The sequence below is a fragment of the Platichthys flesus genome, chromosome 19 (assembly GCF_949316205.1).
Source record: "Platichthys flesus chromosome 19, fPlaFle2.1, whole genome shotgun sequence".
Lineage (NCBI taxonomy): Eukaryota > Metazoa > Chordata > Actinopteri > Pleuronectiformes > Pleuronectidae > Platichthys > Platichthys flesus.
This window is the reverse complement of record NC_084963.1, coordinates 2,426,574-2,442,672: the sequence shown is the minus strand read 5'-3', so window position 1 is coordinate 2,442,672 and position 16,099 is coordinate 2,426,574. Positions and strand designations below refer to the sequence as shown.

Sequence of the window (16,099 nt, the reverse complement as noted above, 5' to 3'; positions counted from 1 at the left end):
TTTTTAAATGTGAGGCTGAACATTACAGCGGACATCACTCGCAGAGAAGCGTGCGCTCGGCTGGAAGCAGCATGTGGACGTCAGACTCATCTCTCGCTCGTCCGTCACCACCGAGCGACTCCATGCTAATGATGATGCAGACGGATGTGGGCTCACTGCCATGGAAAGAGACGGCTGCTTCAACAGACTCAGAGTCGTCTCCTCTCCGCGGTCGAGGGTCCGTTAGGGTGAGTGAAGTTTAACTTTAACTTGAGAACGGCCATGATCAAAAGAAACTGGGGACTTTGGAAGGAGACAGGGGGGGGGGGGGGGGGGGGGACAGCGTATGGACATCCTCCTTTAACAAAGCTCAACTATTTACTCTTTTGCTCCTTAGTGACAAATAAAATCATATTTCTCAACACCACAACCAGTGTGGCAATTATAACAAGTTACAAATCTAGTCGTGGCTTCATTTTCATTTGTTTGTTATTTAACACGATAATGCAAACACTTGGTGGAAGGATGTGGTTTGGGGCCATTACATCACTGTGCAGATCCAGATCAGATTTCTATAATATTGTGAGGCAGATGTTTTTCAAGATATTATTGATTTTCCAGAGAATCATTCAAGGATCTTGGTGAAGAAGAATTCAGGGGACTGATATTTACATGTGTGTACTCTGGATTTTATGGATTTTAATGTGGTTTTATGAGGGGACTGCTGGGCCTTGGTGGAAGTTTGTGTTCTCTAAGTTTCTGAGTGTCTTCTAGTTTATCTTATAAAAAAAAAAAAATGACCATTAAACACAAGAGGAGACGAGTTTAATAAGCTGCTTTGTTCACACTCTGTGCTTTTCAAGTTAAAGCCTGAGATCTGGGAAAAGACAACTTTGGTAAAATTAAGTCAAACAGGGAAAGATGCATTTTATCTTTCCCTGCTTGTATTTATATTTGAAACTTTCTTATTTCCTAGCTGTTGTTTTTTATAACCGACTACAACAAACAACAAACACAGAAGCCGTTGAACCTCCGTGGACATGCAGCCACGTCTGAGGACGGAGCCAGACGGAGCGGTGTCAGACGGGGCCTCGATGTCGGCTCTGTGATTATCGGATCCTGTCATCAGGCGACAGAGAGCTCCTGCAGAGACTCGAATCAAAGAGCTTCACACTGAGCGGCTGCTCTGCCAGATACCTGCTGCGGCTACACGGCTGTCACCAGCACCATGCCGGGGCCAGGGATCACACTCACAGACACACACAATCACACACACACACACAGAGAGCAGAGAGCAGGGCGGGGCTGGAGAGACTACTCACTGTCCTCCGAAGAGCTGCATGCCCAGCAGAGCAAACACCACGATGAAGAGGAAGAGGAGGAAGAGCAGGCTGATGATGGACTTCATGGAATTCAGGAGGGAAACCACCAGGTTCCTCAGCGAGTTCCAGTATCTGAGCAAACACAGAAAAACAACGAATGAAACCAACATTCAGACGGAAATAACGAAGCACCGAAGTGTAGAAACGGCAGATTCCATGAATCACAGGATTACAGAGAATCTCGTGAAATAAAAGGATTCCAATCAAAGCTTGGGAGGGGGAGGGGGGGGGGGATTTCAGAAGAAATGTGAAGCTCCTGGAACGTGAAACAGAGAAATTAATTATAATTTAATAAATAACTGAACTGATTGTGTGTTAAATTAAGAGTTATGATGATCGCGGAAATAACATTACGCCCAGTGCAGTGAGGCTTCATTTAAAGTGGCACTGAACAATTAAATGAAGGTTCTTATTCATGGAAACGTGTGAGAAATGAAAGCATTTGAATCCTGTTGTTCCACTTCAATGTAAAACGATGAACTCACTTGGTGACTTTGAATATCCGGAGCAGCCGCAGGGCTCTTAACACGCTGATCCCAAACGAGGCCCCGGGTTTGATCATGTCCCAGATCACCTCACAGATACTTCCCACGATCACCTGCAGATGAGAGACCAGTGGATCTGTTAACAACTATTTAAAACACACTGGATGTTACACTAAAACCCAAATCTCCTCTAGACAGAGTCCACTCTGCTTGATGGTGATTTCATTTTCAGCACTGACTCCCTCTTACCCCGAAATCAAAGCAGTTAAAGGAGGAATGGAAATAGTTCCGCGCTCCGAGGCCGTACATCTTCAAGCTCATCTCGCTCAGGAACAGACCCAGGAACACGAACTCTGCTGTGTCTGCAGCAAAGGAAAGAGAAAACCAGTCTTACACACCATCTGTTGAAATGAGGGTTGTCGGTGTGTGTGTGTGTCTGTGTGTGTGTGACTTACACAGGGCCCTGGTGAGCCAGTCGGGCTGGTCGTAGTGGACGATGGCCACACACAGCGTGTTGAGCCCCACCAGGCACAGGACGATCCAGTAGAAGCTCTGGGCCTTCACCATGCGTCGGATGAAGAAGCGGATCCTCTTCTCCTTGCGGCGGAAGTACGAGGAGCTGTCCATCTTACCGCCGCTCTTCACGCTGGCTCGGCCGAACGGAGAGCCAGGAGGAGCTGGAGGCGATGAAGAGGAGGAGGAGGAGGAGGAGGAGAGGAAACATGAGAAAGTGCTTCCTGGTGAATCCCTGCATGTTATTAGCAGCTTCACCTTCATCAAGATTCTCATTGAGATCTTTAAAGTACGTTTTTTCAGATGCTCAGACTTCATTTTTTATTGTTATTGCAGGCATCAAAAATACTTTATGGACTGTTTGCCTGATAGGAATGAACAGTTGTGTCCGTCTCCACCTGCTGACGCTGTTTTCCTCTCACAGACTCTTGTTCTCTTTTTGTTTTCTCAAGTTGCACCAGGATTGCATTTGTGCCTCCGGTCACCGAAGCTGCAAAGGTTAGTTGTCAGCATCACCCACGTGTGTTTGTGCCTGGAGTTAAAAGCTAAAAGTTCACTTCTACTCAGGAACAATTCAGGAGCGTCCAGGCAACACGAGACATGTTCACTGGGTTTCTCTCCTGTAGTGTGTGACAAGTGTTTCTTTTGTTATTTTAAAAGTTAAGCATTGTTAAAAAGATTTAACTTGAGATATTGTCTTCAAAAGCCCAAATAGATGTTTTGTGAGCCCACGTTGACCTTTGACCACCAAATTCTAATCAGTTCATCTTTGAGTCTTTGGGAATATGTCTGCCAAATTTGAAAGAAGTTTTATAAGGGGTTCTTAAGATAAGGAGTTCACAAGGCAAAGAAAAGGGATTTGTGAGGTCACAGCGATCTTGACCTCTAAAGGCAAACTTGAGATATCGTGTTCAAGAGGCCAGATATTGTATTGTAATATATTAAAATGTACCCTTCATTACCAAAGTCTAATCAGTTCATCTTTGAGTCTTTGGGAATATTTGTGCCAAATTTGGAAGGAGTCGTATCAGGGGTTCTTAAGATAAGGAGTTCACAAGGCAAAGAAAAGGGATTTGTGAGGTCACAGCGATCTTGACCTTTCACCTTCAACCACCAACATCTCACCAGTTCTTCTGTGAGTCGAAGGGAAAGTTTGAATTGGTCCCTGAGACGTTCTTGACATGTAGTGAATGGGACGAATATGAACCTGAATATGAGCAGAATGTCTCCGTCTGTAAAAATCAATTCCACTTTACAAGCGTGAACAGGCACAGAAAGATGAATGTGACTAAAAACAGCTAAAAGTAAGAGCCTGTACCCGAGGGAGAGGAATAAAAGCATCAAATCTCTCCTTGACTTTTACTTGCAGCTTCTCATTAAAACCGTGCAGCTCGTGTCTCTGCAGAACTGGAGGCAGAATGTGCAAAACACGAGAGATGAGTCTCAAACTCCAGGCAGAGCACCTCCTCCCCCGGCACTTCACTTTATGGAAAACAGTCGTGACGTGAGATATTTAGGAGGAAAAAATAGGATTTAAGGTTTAAGGCAGGCAAGGTTTAACACGAGCAGTTATCAGCCGTCTTGAGTCTGTAAATGTATAAAGTCTATAATTTTAAATTGCTGCAGGTGATTCTCTTGCTGTTTTAATTTAACAGTCTAATAAAGGAAAGTTAAATTGTAGTGGTTCTCCCTCAAGGTGACGTGTCTCTGCAGGAGAACAGCTCCGTTCAGAAACCGGCTCTTACAGTCGCTTTCATTGTGAAAGGTCGTCTGTGAGCAGACCACACACGAGAGGTCAAGGGTCAAAGATGTGAGAGTTACCGACGGAGGTGATGTCGGCGAAAGGATCCTCCCCCTCCTCGGCACCGATCAGGTCGTTTTTACCTTTCTTGACTTTTCCTCGTTTCAGAACTGAGAAGAAAACAGAGAATTAAATTATAATGTAGATTCAGAAAATGAACAGTGACGTAGGAACAGTGCTGTCACGTGAAACAAGCATTTTCAAATTGCATTTCAAACCTCAATACTTCATATATATACTATATACTGTATTGCATATACCTGTGTGTGCGTGTGTGTGTGGGTTTGTGTGTGTGTGCGTGGAGCAGTGAGCTAATTGGAAAATTTGAATAGCAGGCATCAATCATGTTTTTCATTTGGAGATTTTCTGCCTTCCTGCTTGACGCCAGCCTTGGAATGAAGAACTGCCAGCAGGACATGAATGTGATGGTCACGTGATCGGCTCCCTGTCACCATGTCCTTCCTCCACAGCTCTAAACCCAAGGTTCTGCTCTCGAGCCGGCAGCTGCTGCTGCTGAGCGGCAGAACCAGAGAAACAATCTGCCTGCGTGGTAAGGAGATCAAAGCTGGGCTACAGAAACACTTCGGTTTGGGATGTGCAACATGACAACACATGTCATTTCCAACTTCAGAACCTGGGGGCGCTGCAGAGGCCTCTAGGTTCATGGGGTGGCAGATTTACCAGGCGTGGAGTGGGTCCACGAAGGCAACACCATCGGACCAGGAGGAGAGTGAACAGAAACAACCGGAAACATCCAGTCTGTCCAAAATATACATATAGAAGCATCGTTTCCTACATTTCTCATCATCAAAAGACAAAGTGGATGATTGATTTTAGAAGGGAGGGGCCTCCATCGAGGGGGCGTGTCCGCTGTGATTGACACCGAGCTCCTCCACTCGCTCCCGTCACTCATCTGACGAAGGCCAGCTCCATATTGTCTCCTCCGACAAAATCCCAAAGAGTTTTTTTATTCTCATTTTTGAATCCCTCACATTTAAATAATTGAGAACAAGAAGCCGTCACGTGGCCGGAGGCTTCAGCTCGGGTTTGTCTCCAGTGTGTTCGTCCGGTTACCGGCAAACGCATTTCAATGTGTGTATTAACAAATCTAATAGGACTGACTGTAAATCCCACTAATTAACCCTCATCTTCACATCGGCCCTAATGGACTGACTTCATGAGCGAGGGAGGGAGGGAGGGAGAGAAAGAGGGGGGGGGGAGCTGAATTATTTCTGCTGCAAAAATGGCAACAAGAGTGAAAACCATGATTAACACTCCAGTACCAGTTTGATCATAAGCGCTGGTTCTATGATTGCTCTTATTATATATTAATATATATATATGTATAATTGGCTGGCATGGCAACAAGCAGCCCTGTCTGCATTTAGAGAACAGCAGTGAGTTCCAGTTAAGATAATTCACGTCATGTGTTAACTGTTACGTAAATGTAATGTGTGCTATCGCCCATAAAGTCTTTACTGTCCACGCAGATGGTCAGACGGGAGATTACCGGACACACCCACACGTTGGTCAGGTTCCACGCCACCTTCTCTCTTGGGCTCACGATGACAGATTCGTCCAGACGTGCTCAGTCATCAGCCAAACGTTTGAACTGAAATAAGTTAAGAAACTCAATCTGCTAAATACTCTCCCCTGCTTCACCGGGACAAACGTCACGTAGCACCCGAGCGACCTTTAGTCCAGAGGGAAGAGGAGTTTCAGTTCACTAACAACTGACCTTCTATAAAACTGCTTCCAGGGAGAAATGTTCAGAAACTGTTTCCAGTGTTGACGTGTGGACAGAGACACCAAAGAGGTTTTGGGCTCATGGCGTCTCTGCTGGAAACGGTAATAGCTTTTTGTCCTGGACTCCGATTGGCCGACACGGTTAAATCAGTGCCTGTGGGGTTTGGCGTGATGGTGACACACTGACGGAGGAGATGATGGTGTGTGGAAGCTCTCTGGTGAGAGACTGTGGTAAAGTAGATTTTCACCTGGCAGGTTTTGTTTCCTCTTGTACCACGCGCCGTCCAGCGGAGACTTCTCCTCTGCGATCTCCTCCTCCTCCTCCAGCAACACCTCCTCTGCAGCGGGGGAGAGAAAGAGGAAGGATTGTTTTTCTTCTAACACAACAAACACACAGACGCCACCTCACGCTGTTTCAGAGATTGAATCGAACCCGCTTTGCAGATCCACTCCAAGTATCCGGTCAGCTCTCGCTCGATCTGCTGCTGCCTCCGGAGCTTCAGGAACTCCTGCCTCTTCTCCACACGCTCTCTTTCTTTGGCAAATTCTCTGTTTAGACATACGTGTTGTGTTTAATCATACGTGACTCCGGCTATGGAACACGTGCACGTGTGTTTGGAGGTGATCTTACCCTGACAGGACGCCGAGCACCAGGTTGAGCATGAAGAAAGAGCCGATGATGATGAGAGGGATGAAGTACAGCCAGTTCCAGGTGCTTCCTGCCACATCGTTGGTCTGGAGACACACAAACACAGAAAACCAGTATGACAAATGTCACTTATACAAACTAGAATGGAAACCAGTAGAGCGTATCCCTCCACCACAGTCCTAACAGTCCCCTGAGAACCAGCATCCACAGATCTGAATCTGCTCAAAAATGGATTGGGTTGTTTCTTGGTTCACGTCCAACAAATAAACAAACCAAAACATAATCACTACCTGGATGTCACTTTTCATTGTCTCGGAATCCTCTTCTAAAATAACAAATGTGTCTCAGCAGAATGTCTTCTGTGCTTTCTTAAAGTAAAAAAAGTAATTTCCGTCAGAAACAGTGAACAAACAAAAAGGAAATGAAGCATTTTAAATTTAAAAAAGGACACAACAGTTTTTTTCCTTCCCTCAATCACAGCTGAGAATAAGAACTTGTTTTTATCGACTTGGCTGAGGACACCAAAAATAACAAAAACATTTGCCAACTTCAGTGTCAATCAAAAAAAAACACTGACAACTTTTCAGTTTGAAAAAAAAGCAATTTAAAAATGTCTCCCCCCACATGAAGCCACTGACTGACGCTCGGTCGAGTATCAGGACAAAACAAGTGTTAAACTCAGCGAGAGGAACAGGAGCCGAAATATTCCTACTGCTATTACCAGTGAATTGGCCACAGACAAATAGCTGTGACAATTCACTCTTTAAATGGGAGTCGCACACACACACACACACAAACACACATTGTTCATCTAAAATGACTGAAACCATCTTTGAGTTAATTTGTTTTTCACAAGTGTTTGTTTGGTTTATGTTGAGGTTTCTGTGACCGGTACTGCAGCCGGCCACCAGGGGGCGATCAAGATAGTTTGGCTGGACACTCATCACTGTGATTTCCACCTTTTTCACGATAAACAAAATCAAAAGCTTCAATGATCAAGTAATAATACGTGTTTTTAATGTGACAAATGAAATGTATAAAGTGAGAGTTACAATTTACAAATCACATAGCCAGATATTTTCTTCTAATGGTGGAGGAGACCAAAAGTTAGCACCAAAGGATATTACACAATATATCCGTGATGGGCAAAACCCACGACTCCCAATGGACGAGGTTATGAATCCATAAAAAAATACAGAATGTCGGTGTTGTGCTCCAAACTAAGTGACAAAACAAAATGCAACCCCTTACAGCAACAGACTCCCGGAGGACTGGCAGGATCATTTATGAGTGTGATGGCCGACATGGACCGACTACAACATGGCAGAATGTTCATGCTGGTTTCCCCCTGGGGGGAGGGGGGTCGTGGGAGTCAGCACCCTCCCTGTTTGATGGTGGCGCCCACACGGCGTCCTGTTAGCGGGGGACCGACCTGCGGACTGACGGGCCGAGTGAAGCCCGGTGACATTTTGTTGATGCGCCGCCACACGCTGGCTGTAATTGTGATGGGAGGTTCAGGGCGGCTGAATAAGCAGGTTGGAGATCTATATTATGTACCCGACACACACACACAGACACACACAGACACACACACACAGTAGCACGGCCTCAGCTGTCAGAGAAGTAGCAGCCCACACATCAGAATAAATGGCTGCCAGGAGCTTCACTTTCTCCCGACATGTCCAACGTCTCATCACTGTCTCATCATCTCGTCATGTCTCATGGATTGTTGAAGTCCTCACAGTGTCAATGTTTTACACAGACGTCGCTCGATGTAGTGATTTGTTTTCTTCACGTTATAAAAAGGTTTTTGGTTAAAACACATCTGGGCCCAACGACTGTTTTCATCCTGTTTCTTCCTCGTTGGTTTTTGATTGAGGCTTTTAAAGCAGTTTTCATTAAATATAAAACAAGAGTAACTCGTCCAGTGCAACAGCGACAGTGACACATGGAGCCAAAGGGAGAATGAATATTAGATTTATATTTACTACAATGACAGATAGACTATTCAAAATAAATGTTTATAATACGTAAAGAAAATACCCTGAACCTTGCAAATATTAAAGCCACCTGACCTTTTATAGCTTTCCAGTAATTCCAGAAATCTCTGTATGTGGCTCATGGTATTGTTAATGGCCCAGAGAGGTTCAATATTAATAATCTTTGAATAAACAGGCAACTGATGCTCTGACTGAATCAAGCTTCACCGGCCTCAAACAGGTGAACAGCTCTTTGTGCAGCAGCTTCATTATTCTGCAGATTTAAAAAGTAACCGTTCTATTTAGAGTTAGTTTTGTTTTTCTTAAATTGATCAATTTGGCATCTTTTTCTCAGAGTCTGACAACACGCAGCTCTTTCCTGTTTGCAGCCGCCGGCCCGAGAGGGAAGTGTGTTGCGTCAGCTCTCAGTCCCAGAGTCAGCTGGTGGGGGGGGAGGACTTCTCTCCTGTTGACACGGCCTTAATTCTGAGCTGACAGCTCGGGCGGACGAGCCGAGCTCAGTTGAGCTTCTGCAAACATTTTTCAGAATCTGAAACCCAGCGAAGGTCTCAAGGTGGAACCCTGAACCGCCCAGAGCTGCTGGTCCACTCGGATTTAAGGGATTGAACGAGCTTAATGCACAAGAGCAGGAAATCAGATTTTGTTCAGCTTGAGAAGATATTTCCGACAACATAATAAGTAATAAAATGGTTTTATGTATGTGTCATAAAGATGCATGACCTGATAACTTCCCCCCACCTTTAAGTGCAATGTTTATGGATCCATGCTCTGAGACGAGCACCACAGGACAGAAAATACAGAGCATATGGCAAATCAAGGCCACAGGCTCTATGAATGTTGTTCATTATAAACAAAACTGCTGATGCACATTGTTGCCTTCAGGAAGCTTCTGCTAATGATCCCATATGTTGCTCAACTGTAATGTGATGACGGGAGAAAAGTAAACGGTTTAAATTAAAAACGAGACTCAACGAGAAATAAGCAGCTGTCGATGGAGATATGTCAAATTATTTTATATCATCAAATCACTAATTCAAAACATGGACCCTTGAACAAACATCAGCGAGATGAGAACAAACTCAAATGACAGAAAGCATCTTGTTTAATTGATTTCATGTGTATTTTGTAGTTTTGGTTTAGTGACCATGTCTCGACCACTGCAGGCAGGCAGCCACCAGGGGGCGATCGAGAGGCCTTGGCTCCTTTAAATACTGTCTACGGTGCTGATGTGTGGTCATAGAAATACTTCCATGGTTTCATTTAAGAACACTTTATTTCTAAATACACACGTGCACTCTTCATGTTATTTAATCTGGTTGCAAAGGCCTGAACCAGCTCTGCAGCTGCTTCAGAGACCATGTTTCTTCTTTCTCTTAATTTGGCTAAATGAGGAGTAATCGGCCACATTACATCAGATCTGTGACAGGAAGGTCTGAAATCTGTGGTGTAAGAAGCGTTTAGAGAAAACATCCTGCAGGATGTGCTGCTGGAAAAATCTGTTGAGTCATCTCCAGATATTAAAATTAAAATTCATTCAAAGCAAACAAATATAAATGTGAGTGAGAAGCGAGCCGTAAAAAACTCCGATCCTCCGCTCCACGACTTTATGTAAGTTCACTTCATCTGGTTATTCCACCTCTGTTCCTCCGTGAGTCATCGCTGCCTCCGAACCAGCGGAGAGGAGGGAAAAGCAAAAAGCTGCCAAACAACTCGGAGCCGAGCATCGTGCGGTTTCCAGTGTGACAGTGAACTCCCACTCTCAGCTTACAGTGCTGACACCACATGCACACACACACACACACAGACACACACACACTCTCTCTGAAGGCATGGGAAGCCTGCTGTGATGAAGACAGCCACTCTGAATCAATCCCACAGCTCCTCACAGACCTGAAACCTCCACAAAGAGCAGACGGAGCTCAGCAGCTCAGGGAGCACGAGGTCTTCACAACGTTTTACTGTTTGAATTAGATTCAAGGCTCTTCTCTCTTGATACAGATGTAACGTGTATTCATCTTTATTTTACACTTTTAAAGGATAAATTGCTTCGGTTTTTGAGAAACTGCAAAAATATGACATCCCGATTTAACAGATTTTTAATCTTCTAATTGTGAGAACACAGGACCACACGCTTTCTGTTTAAACAAACCATTTCTGAGCCGTGATTCCACAGACATGGGAACTCGCAGATTTAAAAACTCTTCGCCTTTGATTTAAAATCATAAACATCCATGTTTGATGTTTACGATAGAAAATGGGCGAGGCTCTGATTCAGTGAAATTAAATTGATGTCCATGATAATTCTGCCAGATAATCAGATCAGCCTCACAGTGGAAACACCCCGGTGATTATCGGGAGGATTGAATCTCACCAGAAATCAACATTAGCCGTCAAAATACCTTGATCCCTCTTGACAGTGAATTATGAATTTTCTTCTTTGCACAGATAAAAAAAAAATGAGCATGTGCTCCTGGGAAGCATCCACACACTTAACTCCGGTGTCTCTACTTCCACATCATTACCTCAGCGAGCTGTGGGTAATTAAAGGATTCACACGCGGTCGTGTGACTGATCGTCCACACGATGTGAAGCTGTCTCCGTGCGCCGCTCTATTTTTACGAGGATTTGACGAGCGCTCTGACAAGGTCAAGGTGCAGCCTCCTCAGCGACTCACACGGCTCTAATGAAGCGAGAGGAAAAGGTGCACGCACACAAAAACACACACACAAACACACAAACTAACATTAAACTGCAAACCCAACGTCACTGTGACGTCACATATTGGTTTGTGAGCTGCCGTGTAGATCTTTGACATGTTGTTAAGGGCCGTCTTGGTTTTTTGAAACCAGAAGAAACCATAATTGGGGGGGGTGGGGGGTGTTGAGCTGTCAATCACACAGTATCCTCATTCCAACAACAATCTATGGGAATAAAGCTTATGTAAATATAAATTTCCCTGTTGTTGAAATGTGGAGATTCCTGTAAACCGCTCATGTGAGTAAAATTCTTCTTTCTCCCAAAGGAAGAAATGAAATGGAAGCAGATATAACATGAAGTGACGTGCCCATTTGTTAAAGTGTGAAACCAGAAAATGACACAGCAGAGGTAATTAGAGCCGCTTCCACTGGGTCAAGGGAAGTGTAATAGAATCACGGGGCATGAAATGAAGATTTCCACATTAATCGACGCTGAGGAAATCGGCCTCACGCCCTGAAGCTGCCACGGAGGAGTCACTCCCCCGCTGACCGGAGTAAATGAAAGATTCTGTTACCTTCAATCTTTTTGTTTTGAAATGCACCTGAGACGAGTCAAAGAGCCGGATGGAGACGTGACGTCATGTGACATTCACGTCATGTGACTCTGACCCTGAAACTAATCTCTGGAGTTGGTTGAAGAATATAAATTTGATGGATTTGCCGTTTTAGCCTCAGCACCACAGTCCTGTGTTTCTAGTCACAGCGACTCTACCTTTGACCACAGCGGGACACAGAGGGAGTCGGTGACTGGATCTGTGAGTCCGATCTGACGGAGCTGCTGCTGGACGCTGATAACACGACACGTCGGAATCGAACACGCGATCTGACGGGAGAGTGAAGGTGAACATGTGACGCGCTGCAGAGAGATGAATGATAAACGAGGAGCGGAGGGAAATAAGACAGAGCTAGAAAACCTTCATGTTAAAACCCAGATTTCACCTTGAGACTGTTACTATCACAGCAAGAGGAACTTAGTGGATGTAGGGGAGGGGGGGAGGCAATATGAAGGGAAAGCCAGTAAACGACAGAAGGATAATGCTCATTATTTTTCTCTGAATGCGTATTCCATCGTAATCTGGCCTCCGATGCTCTGGAAGTTGCAGATCGGTCACATGGAGCTGAAGACGACACTGACGGGAGGATACTTCTCTCCAGGCGTCATTAGCATAATCTGAAATCTGCCTTCACTTGGACTCTGTTCCAGTTTCCTCTCACGATTAAAACCTCAGGAAGCAGCGTCGACTCACTTCACTCATTCTCTTCTCCTCAGGAGGATTACTGCGCTGAGGCAGAGGACGTTTGTCTTTGTTCCCGTTTCACAAAAAGTTTCCATCCCTGCAATGAAAACAATAAATACCCCCCCGCCCCCCCTACTCGTGCACGTGAGCCGTGCTGCTCGTGCACTGTGGACGCTCGGATCTGATTTCCCAGAGTTCCTTGTCTGATGATGTTTCAGTACATTTTGCAAAAGTTGAGTCAGATGCAGCCTCTTCATCACTTCCTCGCCGGTGACCTCCTCTTCTTCCTCGTCCTCGGGACTCGATGAGGTGGTGTCATTGAAACGTATCAAGTGTTCATCGTGGTCTTTACACTGAGTTGGCGTCACACACATGAATTTCTCTCAGATATTAAATCTTTATGATGAACAAACCAGGACCAACAGCAGCAGACAGCGGCGTTTCATATCCTCACATCAGCTGCCGGCAGAGCACAGGCTCCTGCTGCGTGGCCTCCCCGGGGGGGCTGAGGTAAGCGCGGGGGGGGGGGGGGGGGGGGGGGGGGGGCGCAATGAGGAAAGCAGAATAAAGATGGTTTATGAAGGGGGGAGGATGGGGGAGGTGCTCTTTCCTTTAGCACCATTAGAGAGGAGGGACTAAACGATCCCCCTCAGGCCGGAGGCGGCACAGTCATCAATCTGCGAGGTGAACGCCGGGTTACAGGAATGTATATAATCCACAGAATAGAGCCCCCCCCCCCCCCCCCCCCCCGAGTGCTTCTACATGTGTAGACTCTGGATATTAATGCACACACGGCCTGCATGCTCCACTGCATCCACACAAACACACCTATGGCTCTTTTCCTGTGCATGATGTTTCCCACGTTAAGCAAAAGCTTGAGGGAGAACTTCACTGAGCTCAGGGGGGGGGGTTCAGGTATTTTTAATCCATGATGTCATTCTCTGGGAGCGAATGTCAAGAAGGAATATAAATATATTTCGAGGTGTGGGTCGGCAGGTTGTGAGGTTTAAGAGCGGCTCTGTATCCCAACAGGTTCCAGACCGGATTTCACCTCCACTTCACAGGGAAGGAGAATCCGGGTTAAATCGTCCCGTCGGATCTCAGCTTTATTCCTAAATGGTTGTTTTAAATCTAAAACAATCTCCGACCACTGAAGCGTTTGATCCCCGTCCACACTAACACACCTGAAACTGGTGATTTTCATCTGGTAAAACCTTAAGAGCAGCGATCACACCGACCACCACAAGAGCCAGATTTATCTTCATCTGACGTGTGAGTGGTGAAAGGGTTCATAAGTTTAAAACCGCATCTTCACGTGAATCAGGATTAAAGAAGAGGGAGAAAAGAAAACAGTGAAAAGACTGAGATAGGCGGGCTGAAGGAACACGGTCAGGAAAGACACCAAAAGACGGAAATGAGAATAACCGGTAAGGATCAAAAGAAAATTGAGTTTGATTTAAAAAGAGCAAAATTCACAGAAGAAGCAGCGACTGGGAGCGTTTCTCAGATCACAGCGGTGCACACAGGTCTCCGGCGCTTAGGATAATGAGCCCGGAGAAGCAACGGGAGTGAAACGACGAGGAAGACGGCGAGGAAGAGGAGGAGGAGAGAGAAAACATGGCTGTGTGAGTGGCTCACAATGTACCACCATGTCTCCTGGGAGAGGAAAACACGGAGCTGAGGAACAAAGGCAGGAGACGGGGGAGGTTGGGGGTGGAGGGGTTGGGGGGGGGGGGGGTAAATCCGAATACAAGTTTTTAGAGAATTTAAAGAGGAGATTTAAAAATGGAGAGGAAGGACGAGCAAAGAGAAACGTTCAAGACGGAGAGAGAGAGAGAAAGAGAGGAAGAAGAAAATGCTTCAATGAAATAAAATCAGTCAGATCTTCAGCACATTAAAGTGCGAAGGGGTCTGACTACTTCCTGGATCCACCGTGTACTTTCTCATTTGGCAGATTTCAGGATTTTGTTCTCAAAAAGGAAAATATCAAGAACTACTATTTACAATCTGCAAAACTACAAATGCATAACTTCCTGTTATAGTAAGGTAATATTCTTTTTTCTTTTTCAAAATGAACTTATTGGCTCATCTGTATTCGCTGCTCTGCTCCACGGACACTGACAGTGGACGGGAACAATGTGTCTCAACCACTCGAGCAGAAACTGAATTGACAACCTGACAACCTGCAGAGGGACCTCACCTGTTCAGCGTCTCTGCTGCAGGTCATACACACACACGCACACACACACACACACACACACGCACACAACCAAGATATAATCATTCCCCCCTATATAGAGATCCTGCCAATGGGGACATTAAAGTAACATGGTTTATATCCAAGAGGTGTTGAAAAGATGAACATGTAATCTGAGGTTTTCCATAGAGTTTCATCCTCTGAGGAACATGCAAGTTCTCATATATCTTAAATTAGATTTTTTCTTGTGTCAAATTACAACAATTGAACCAACAGAACCCTCAACGCTGCCTCCAACAAATGCAAAGAGCCAAGAAACGATTGTAGGATTTGAGAAGTTGATGAAAAACCGACAGAGAGAAAAGGAAGGAGGGACTCACGCTGTAGAGGATCTCCACCCAGCCCTCCATGGTGATGCACTGGAACACAGTGAGCACCGCGAACAGGATGTTGTCGAAGTTGGTGATGCCGAAGTTGGGTCCGGTCCAGTACTCCCTGCACTGGGTCCCGTTGGGACACGTCCTGGCCGGAGGCTCCAGGCCACACGGCCAGTCCACTGCTTTCTCACCTGAGGACGAGACAAAGGGTCAGTGGTGTTCCTGTTAACAGGTGAACTGAGGACGAGTCTATGACCTGGAGAGAAAGGAGAAAAGTGTACATGTTTATACGTCTCCCTGTGTGTGTGTGTGTGTGTGTGTGTGTGTGTCTGTGTGTGTGTGGTCCCATTAAACAAGATGTGTTCTGGCGTCTGTGTGTGTGTTTCCCAGGCTCCCGTGGAGGCAGCTGAGGGTTTGTGTAACGGATGGTGCAGCCACATATGTCAGCAGTCGGGGATCAGGATAATGGATGAATGTGCTGAGTGTGGAGCAGATGCCCGGTGCAGCCAGCGTTTCGTACGGCAAGCGGCTCCGATCACGGGCCGTGCCAAGTTCTAACGATGATTTGCGGAGCCATTCTGCACGGCCGACATGTCTGTGGTGTCAGTCCTGTGAGATGCATCGCCTCCCGCGTCCTGACGGGTGCTGCGTCAGCCGGACGCTCCATCATCTTTCACCGGGAGCAGCTCCTCCTCTGCCTGGCCTCCTGTGTGAGTCTTTGTATGTGTGTATGTGTGTGTGTGTGTGTGTGTGAGAGACCACCGGCTGGGCCTGGCCAACACAATCCCACCTGCATCGCTGTGAATCACCCCCCCTCCTCCGGTATCTAACCCCCGGCTCGTCCCTTCAGTCTTGGCCGGTTCTCTCTGTCTACCACATTAATCCTGCCGCTGACTCCACCCGCCGCCCACCACGTCCGGCTGGTCTCCGTCCTGTCTGGAGCCCAAACCGGGGACGCCTGATCCGTCCAATCCTG

The 16,099-nt window shown here is 46.0% G+C and overlaps 1 protein-coding gene across 1 annotated transcript in view; it reads right to left on the bottom strand.

The window, feature by feature from the left end:
• LOC133975317 (voltage-dependent N-type calcium channel subunit alpha-1B-like) overlaps window positions 1-16,099 on the bottom strand; it is an 83,516-nt gene that overhangs the window by 47,178 nt on the left and 20,239 nt on the right. The window contains exons 4-12 of the mRNA XM_062413244.1: window positions 15,127-15,329; window positions 6,538-6,641; window positions 6,340-6,455; window positions 6,155-6,244; window positions 4,181-4,270; window positions 2,302-2,523; window positions 2,096-2,208; window positions 1,847-1,959; window positions 1,302-1,433 (exon numbers count right to left, since the gene is read on the bottom strand). Of these exons, the coding sequence (XP_062269228.1) occupies window positions 1,302-1,433; window positions 1,847-1,959; window positions 2,096-2,208; window positions 2,302-2,523; window positions 4,181-4,270; window positions 6,155-6,244; window positions 6,340-6,455; window positions 6,538-6,641; window positions 15,127-15,329 (1,183 nt within the window). The remainder of the gene's footprint in view (window positions 1-1,301; window positions 1,434-1,846; window positions 1,960-2,095; window positions 2,209-2,301; window positions 2,524-4,180; window positions 4,271-6,154; window positions 6,245-6,339; window positions 6,456-6,537; window positions 6,642-15,126; window positions 15,330-16,099) is intronic.